We start from the raw sequence: 8,701 nt of genomic DNA, 5'->3' as shown, positions 1-8,701 counted from the left end.
CAGGAGCTGGGGCGCTCTAGCCCGGGGGTTCCTCTGGGTCCCGCCTGGATGGATGAGCGGTTGGGGGAGGTCTCAGGCTGAGAATCCTGGCTCTAGGCTGAGCCCCGTGTCCACATATCCCCCCCCCAGCTCTCCTGCCCGTGTGGTCAGCGAGCCGCCCGCCAGGACCTTCAGCACCAGCACGCTGGAGGAGAGGGGGAGGGAGAGCTCCAGCAGGCCCGCCGCCCGGCGTGGGAGGAGAAGGAGGCGCAACCCCGCGCTGGACGAGTCCCAGTACGAGACGGACTACACCACAGCCATGGAGTCCAGCGACGAGCAGGACAAGGACGAGTGGGGCAGGTGAGGGGCTCGCTCTCCCTGGCGCGTCCATCAGTGACCCCTGGCTGCCTCTGCAGGGCCGGGGCTCCTGGGGCCATCCCCCGGCAGGGTGTCTAGCACCAGAGATAGCTGCTGTTAACATCACAGGCTGGCCCAGGGGGGAGCCGAGCATGCCCCGGGCAAAGTACTGCACACCGGAAAACACAATCCCAACTATACATAGACAATGATGGGGTCTAAATTAGCTGTTGCCACTCAAGAGAGAGATCTTGGCGTCATTGTGGATAGTTCTCTGAAAACATCCGCTCAATGTGCAGCGGCAGCCAAAAAAGCGAACGGAGTGTTAGGAATCATTAGGAAAGGGATAGATAATAAAACCGAAAATATCATATTGCCCCTGTATAAATCCATGGTACGCCCACAGCTTGAATACTGCGTGCAGATGTGGTCGCCCCAGCTCAAAAGAGATATATTGTACTTGAAAAAGGTTCAGAAAAGGGCAACAAAAATGATATGGGGTATGGAACGGCTGCCGTATGAGGAGAGATTAATAAGACTGGAACTTTTCAGCTTGGAAAAGAGACGACTAAGGGGGATATGACAGAGCTCTATAAAATCATGACTGGTGTGGAGAAAGTAAATAAGGAAGTGTTACCGACTCCTCATAACACAAGAACTAGGGGTCACCAAATGAAATTCATAGGCAGCAGGTTTAAAACAAACAAAAGGAAGTATTTTGTCACACAAGGCACAGCCAACCTGTGGAACTCCTCGACAGAGGATGTTGTGAAGGCCAAGACCATAACAGAGTTCAAAAAAGAACTAGATACATTCATGGAGGATAGGTCCATCAATGGCTATTGGGCAGGGATGGTGTCCCTAGCCTCTATTTGCCAGAAGCTGGGAAGGGGCTGGATCACTTGATGATTCCCTGTCCTGTTCATTCCCTCTGGGGCACCTGGCACTGACTACTGTCGGAAGACAGGACACTGGGCTAGATGGACCTTTGGTCTGACCCAGTCTTGCCGTTCTTATGGTCTTATGTTATGCCATGCAGCTGGACCAGGATGGGGATCCAGGCTGCCCCGTTTGGCCTGTGGGGGAGGGCTACTCCGGGGAGGCGGGAGGGGGATCTGGTCACGCCAGCTTCACTGACATTTTGACGCGTCGTGCTGGCATCCCGATGTGATGTCGTTGTCACAGCGATGACCTCATGCAGTGATGTCACCATGTGCCGTGGCAGCAGCATCTGGGGGACACCTGTGTTCCTCCCCCGTCAGATAGGCCGGTGGCACGGCCCTCCTGTAAGTCCAGTAGCCACCTGCCCGCTCCCGGGTTGCTGGTGCAAGAACAATGCTGCGTGGAAAGAGATTGCAATGATTCGGGGGCGGAGAGACTCATCCCCTCTACAAACCAGCCCCAGAGCACCCCCCATCGAGTCCCCAGTCTAATCTCTCTCTCTCCCTCTCCTCCGGCCGGGCAGCGCGTACCCCCCCATCACCTCGGACGGCATTCGCCAGGAATACAAGCAGGAGTTCGACGCCGACCTCAAGCACTACAAGCAGCTGTGCGCCGAGATGGACGACATCAACGACCAGCTGAACCAGCTCAGCAAGCAGCTGGACGGCTTGTCGGAGGACAGCCCGCAGTACCAGGTCAGCGCGGGGCCAGGTCGGGGCTGTGCTTCTCCGACTGACGTGGAGGCTAGAGGTGTTGTATCACGGTAGCGCCTCTAGGGCTCAGCAGAGCTCAGGGCCCAGTTGTGCCTGGCGCTGCACAGACACCAAGAGACTGGCCCTACTCCAAAGAGCTCACAGGCTAAACAGACAAAGGGGCCGTTGTCGCCCCATTTTGCAACCAGGGAACTGAGAACCAGAGAGATTCAGTAGCAGAGACAGGAACTGAACTCAGGTCTCCTGATTCCCAGCCCAGTGCCTTATCTACAGGGCATCCTTCCTGCTACTTCACCCCTCTGCAGAGGGACCAGCACCGAGGGGGATGTAAGTCTCAGTGGATAGCTGATGCTCGTCTGTTTTGTTCAGGGACCCACCCTGCCCCTGTGGAAGCCGACAGGGAATTTTGCCCAATCAGTGTGAGCTGGAAGACATCTCTTCTTCTCCTTCCCGAGCTCCAGCCCCTGCCCAGCCCACGCTGATTCCACCAGCATGCAGTGACGGGCTGCCTTGGGAAGACTTGCTTTCTGCAGTGGGGCGGGCTTTCCATACAGTAGCCTGAAAGGGCTTCTTTGTCAGCCCTCGCCTGGCGCCATCACCTGTGCTCTCTCGTTAGGTACGCTGCCGAGTGACGGCTCCGGAGTAATTATCTGCTGTGCACATAACATGGCCCTCTCCTCCCGGTTTTTCTTTTTCAGGGAGTCGCCGAGGAATACAACCGGCTGAAAGATTTAAAACGGGTGAGTCGCCAAAACCCAGCTTGTCTCTGTGCATATTCCGTCTGTCTGATCTCCCTTAGGGATTTGTGTGTCTGTCCAATTTCCCCTAGCGATTCAAATAGCATCCCAGAGTGTGTGTCCTCAGACAAGGCCTTAGCCATTTCCCACTTCAGCCGCCTTAGAACTTGTCTACACATGCAAGCGGCACCGGCTTAACTTAAATCAGTTTCAAACCCAGATGTGATTAAACCATTGAAAGCCCCTATGTGCCGGCGTGGATATCGGCTTGAATCTGGTTCTGTCGGTTTAGCTGAACGCCTGTCAATTTTCCTAGGTGAGTGAAATCATCGGAATGAGGCTTAAACCGATGTCAGGGTGTCCACACACAATGTTGCACCAGTTTTCAGTTTAAAATCTCGTGTTGAGTTAGAGCGGGGCAGCTCTGTGCATGTAGACCAGGCCTTGGGGTGACTGATTGTCTTTTTCCCCCTTTTAAGTGAATGTGTGGCTCAGTCTGGACTGAGAGCCCGGAGCTGGAGTTCTGTGTTTCTTCCCAGGGCAGGGGCAGCATGGCTTTAGTGTGTGTGTAGCCGGCCATGTGGCTGGAAGGGCCCGGCTAGGGTGGGAGGTTCGCTCCGTTCTGTGTGCCTGGTCCTGAGCATTGCTGTGCACACGCCGTTCTCACTGAAGGCGGTGGGAGCCCCCCCCCAATCAGGCCTCCATTCCCTAGCCTGGGCTGGGAGGAAAAGTCCCATGCAGCGGGTGCTTTTGTGACAGCCACCCTCTGGGCTGACATTGAACTGGGGACCTCCGGAGCTAAAAGTAGGAGCTGCTACAGATCCCTGGGAAGGAGGAAGGAGGGTGGGCGGGCATTGTAACAACTCCTGTCCTCACGCCAAGGGGGCTTGTAACACTCACCCACCAGTGGGTTACACTCTGTAATGGGGAGATCTGTCATCTAGGACCCAGGCAATGCACCTGCTTGGCATGGCCCAGGAGCCATCAGCTGGTTAAATACTGCCAATCCCTCCGCACCTGGGTCAGATTCAGATGCATGACCTGGAGTGCAATGCCCTGCCTCCCTTTGCGGTGCCCCTGAGCCGGCTGGTTCGGTGTTGGATTACGCTCTGCGGCGCAGCTTGAAATACAACATGCTTCAGTGAGCTGAGACGGAGGAAAAACACCTCCTGCTTTCAGAGTTGTCTGGACGGCACCGTCCAGTGCCAGCCTTGCCCTCCGACAGCCCGCGGCACAGCAAGGGGGCCTTCTTCACTCAGCCGATCTGCTCCCTGCCGTGGGGATCAGGCAGACCTGCGGAGCTCCCTGGCTTTGAATTATTCCCTTGAGCCTCGCAGAGTCAGCCCAGCGGCGCGAGGGGGTTCCATTGGGGTTCATATATCCCAAAAGGCAGCTTAGTGCCAGCTGCAAAATCTTTATTACCGGGGAGCGTGCACAAGGCAAGAAGAAACCTGGCGCCCCTCTGGGATCCCAGGTTGCTTTTGCAGCACAGGCATAAAAATCTCTCTGTTCACTTGCAAATGGAGGGGGTCTGAGCTGGGATCACAGTCAACATGTGGGGGTTGGACTCAGAACATCAGACATTAAGTACCAGATGTTCAAAGGGGACCAGCGCGCATTTAAGCACCGAAGGGCGCAGTCCATTGGGTGCTGAGCATTTTCTTAAATCTGGCCTCAGTTGTGGGCACCGAGCCCTTGAAAATCTGGCCCTGAATTCTTAACATTTGCTCTCCAGAAGCATCAGCCTGTGCCACTTGAGCTAATAACATAACTCCATCAGCTGGTAGCAATGGGAGGCTTTTATCTTCTTATGCGGACCAGCCACTAGATGGCGACACATAACACATGCTGAACCAGCTCCCACAATGCTTAGTGCTTCCAGAGCACAGCTGCATTGGGGAGCCGGAGAGAATGGGCCCCCGTGTTCCCTGCAACGTTATTAACGCCTCCCCGTTTCTTGCTCTCGCTTCAGACTCCTGATTATCAGACAAAGAAAATGGAGAGCAAAGCTCTGCGGAACAAGCTGTTCCACATCAAACGCATGGTGAGCGACTACGATAAGATGAGAGGGTAGTGCGGAAAGCGGAATCCTTTGGAGGGGGAAGAAATTCTGCGTGTGGTCAGCTGACTTCCCTCCACGAAGCGCTGCAGGAATGCCGAACACCTGGACGAAAACCAGATTTCTTTTTGTTTTGTACATTCGTTTCCAAAGCAGAATCTCTCTATCTTTGTGCCATTTCCAAACCGAAACCCGACAGGTCTCGGCGAGCGGGGCAAGAGGGCGATTTTTAGAACAGAAATGAAACTCCAAGGAAGTTTGCGCTCTGGTTTGATGCCGGTGGGCCCGTATCCTACAATGACCTAAGCAGAAATCCTGGCCCCATTGAAATCAGTGACTTCAGTGGGGCTAGGAGATCACCCTTGGTGCTTAAGTTTATGCTGCGAGTCATTAATTCAATAGAACTGAGCATTAAGCATGCGCCCGCAGTTGCTGCAGCCTCCGTTTGTACGTGTGCAGATGTAAATTTGTAAATACGTGGGTGTGTATATAAATTAGCCTCCTGTTTTATATGATCAAAGGGTGAATCTCTCTGTAGCATGCTCCCATGCTGGTCCCCATCCTGCAAGCCCTTACTCGCCCACGTAGTCCCAGTGAGCTCAGAGGGACATCCCTTGGGAGCGAGGACCCTCGGTGGGTGAAATTCACCCTGGGCAGAGGGGTTTGTACAAGGCCTGCGCACCACTGACACCCCCTGAGCACGGTAGGGGGAATGCGGCTCCATTGACCTCGGTGGGGATCGTGCCGTTGACTTCAGCAGAGCCTGGATTTCACTCCATGATGGGGACTTTGTGCTGCATAAGCCTGATGCTGGATCCCTGCCCAGGAAAGGTTTGCAGGATTGGGCCCATGCGCTCTGGAAAGGACTCCTGCTCCCTCTTAGATTCCTGTCGTCCTTCCCCTCCAGCCGTCCCAATGTGATTCAAAGCCAGGAGCATGGGAGCCCGGCGGCTGGAGCCCAGGCCTGTTTCGCGCGCCACGCCAGCCCGCAGTAAGGAGCCCATTGCAGCCAGCCGAGGGTGACGGCCTGTCTCCCACCACCGCAGCTGAGATGTGTGCAGCCAAGCTGAGCGGAAACGCAGACCCAAGCTCCAGAGATTGTCCCGGCCCCTCACCTCCGGCCCCGTGCTGCAGAAGTGTCTCTCGGGGAGCTGACAACTGAGTGCGGCGGCGGATGCATTTCACCGGGATGAATAATACACAGGGAACTCCTGAGTCACCCAGCGCAGCCGGCTCACACTTCTGACAACTTGACACGCCAGGGCTTGGCCGCCCCCCAGCAAGAGCCCATGCGAGGCATTGTGTGAGGAGCTTTCACGCTCGCACAGGCATCCCGGTGCCAGTCTTAGAATAGCCCCCTCAGCTGCCACGGTTTGATAGAGCTGGACGGCACGGTGCGAACGTCTGAACACCATTTTTTTTACCGCTGCCAGCACGTCCTATGCCAGTGTGCTATTCTGTAGGGAACTGGGTATGATGTCGGGGGTTATTTTTTTTAATAAACTGCATCTATTGATTTTAAATGTCAGCATCTTGCTGTAAAATGAAACGCGTCTCCCTTTCCTGCCTGCATCGGCGTGTGTCTTAAAAAAGAAATCCCCGTACGTTTCATTGGCTGCAGCCAGAGTCAGCGAGTGTTTGGTCGCTGGGACGAAGCAATATTGGGAGGTAGAAATTGGGCAAGGAAAGAGGTTACAGCAGGTGCATTTGATACAGTCACTGCTGGCCTCCAGCCTGTCCACCCATTGCTGGGGTATCGGAGCAGCTTCATGGCTTTATGCTCCTGACAGCCCATGTGGGCGGTGAGACTCCTCACCCCCCGTTTGCCAGGCGAGGACCCAAGGCCCAGAGCGACGCAGGGACGAGGTCACGCAAGGCGTCTGGGGCAGAGCTGAAATGTGAACCCCAACCTCTCCCAGTTCACGCCAGTGCTTTACCCACAAGGCCAGCCATACTCTGCCAGCAAAGTTCCCACTCCCAGCCACCCCAGGGTTGCATTCTTATAGCTGCATTCTTATAACATGCCTTGCTGGGGGAACCCTAAAGTGGCCGTTTGCCTGCTGCCAGCTGCCGCCTGCTCCCTGCTGGTGAGTACTGCTAACCCTGGGTGCTTCCCCTTTCACGCCCTTCCTAGCGCCCTTTGAGTTCTGCGGGCCAAGCGAGCCAGGACAGGTTGAGAGGGGGTTGGTCTGTGGGCGTCTTGACTCCCATTTGGTGCAGTCTGGTGGACTCAGTCCCCTGCCCGCCCAGCGTTCTCCCTGTGGGCTGCTGCCCCATGTGACCTGCAGACGCTGCAGACAAGGGTTTCAAGGCGCAGTTAGTGTCTGGTAAGGTCAGATAGCAGCTGGGACTGGGGAGGAGCCATTAGAACCATGTGACCAGCCCTTGTATTGCCCACGCTTTGGATTTTTATTGTGGGGTGTTTTTCTTAAAGCGCCTGCACCTGGAGGCATGGGATTCTCGAGCATCGCAGCATTTGGTTTCAAGAGAGAAGCCTCTAGCCCTGGTGGGTGCAGAGAAATAGCTTGAAAATCATGACCCCTAAAGGCTCAAAAAAACAGAAAGGAAATTGAGGGGGGGGGGGAACCTCTCCCCCAAAACGTATCATTCTGTGAAAGCGCCTGATTGTCTTTAGCTAATCTCGTGATTTCTGGGAGCGGGGGGAGGTGACGTGTGGCACAGGCTGCTCATCCTCTCAGGCCTATAGCTGCTGTCAGAGCTTTAAGCAGGATGAGGGCCTGCTGTGCTCTGCCCTATGGGCTCGTTGAAGGGGGGGGCGCTGCTGTATCTTGGGGGCTGTGACAGTATGCAGTGCCACACACACACACACACTCTCTCTCTCTCACTTTCACCAGCCAGATCCCTCAAGCTGCTGCACTTCATTCTCCATGTCCTAAAGCAAGCTGTTCTACACTGTGAAATGGCTGCTGCGTTCCACCCCAGACACGGCTGCCGGGGCGGGGCAGTGTGTGAAGCACTTTGAGCTGCTTGCCACGTGAACTATTGTCTATAAATTACTTCAAACCCCAAGGCCCTTCTTGCCCAGACGGCTTCTGAAAAGTAGTTTTAGTCCTAATCCCCCTGCAGGAATTGGGAGCCTGAACCCTGCCTGCATTTTAATCCTCAATCTTTGCCCAATTTTACTGCAAAGGCCCCAGGTTTAGTCACCTGCACAATTACACCACTGAATTAAGTGCAAGAAAGTGGGAGGGGAGGTCTTGTCACCCTCCCCGATACCTACGTATAATGGTTGCATTAAATGGACTTGACTTGTCTTTTCCATGGCCCTGCACCTTGTGTGCACGTTTACACAAGGTCAAAGTAGGGAGGATTTTACAACCCATGAAAACCGTCGTGTTTTACACCCACATCCTACTGGTGTCAGGGCCCATGCAAGGTGCAGTGGTGAATTAGGCCCAAATCCCTTTATAGACAGGGTGGGCTACACCGAGAGGCTAATCCAGGGCACTGACTGATGGAACTCGATTGCTCATCACGTTAAAATCCAGCCACGGCACAGAGCCCATTGGCTGGGGGAGTAAGGGTTTTGGGGCCCTATAATACAGCATGCTACTGTAACACCATCCCAGGCCCCAGCAGCTCAATTCCGCTCCACGGAGAGGTGTGGAAAGGTTAGATTTGTATTGGTAAACGTCGGGAAACAGCCATCTACCCGAACACACCCACAACCCGACAAAACAATATGGCCATTGAGCATGGCCATTCCCAGGTCAGCAGAACAAGCCCCATGCTGCCCGAGAGCGTGAGCGTCGGACATAAGATTTACAGTGTCGAGGTTGATATGTGACGTCGCCCACTTGTGATTTAAGTTAGAGAGCGAGCATGAGCCGCCCTCTGGCCTGCCAACGTCACAGGGAGCCTCAGCTAGACCTGGGCACCCAGGCCCGGGGCTG

The 8,701-nt window shown here is 55.0% G+C and overlaps 1 protein-coding gene across 1 annotated transcript in view; it reads left to right on the top strand.

Moving 5' to 3' along the window:
• Positions 1-5,744, top strand: part of LOC112120143 (occludin-like) — a 21,149-nt gene extending 15,405 nt beyond the window's left edge. The window contains exons 5-8 of the mRNA XM_029912279.1: positions 97-339; positions 1,802-1,973; positions 2,690-2,731; positions 4,701-5,744. Of these exons, the coding sequence (XP_029768139.1) occupies positions 97-339; positions 1,802-1,973; positions 2,690-2,731; positions 4,701-4,802 (559 nt within the window). The 3' untranslated portion in view covers positions 4,803-5,744. The remainder of the gene's footprint in view (positions 1-96; positions 340-1,801; positions 1,974-2,689; positions 2,732-4,700) is intronic.
• Positions 5,745-8,701: the final 2,957 nt, after the last annotated feature.

The sequence above is a fragment of the Terrapene carolina genome, unplaced genomic scaffold (genome assembly GCF_002925995.2).
Source record: "Terrapene carolina triunguis isolate 2854851 unplaced genomic scaffold, T_m_triunguis-2.0 Scaffold194, whole genome shotgun sequence".
NCBI lineage: Eukaryota > Metazoa > Chordata > Testudines > Emydidae > Terrapene > Terrapene triunguis.
Note: the sequence above shows the minus strand (reverse complement) of the source record. Positions and strands in the feature narration are given on the sequence as shown.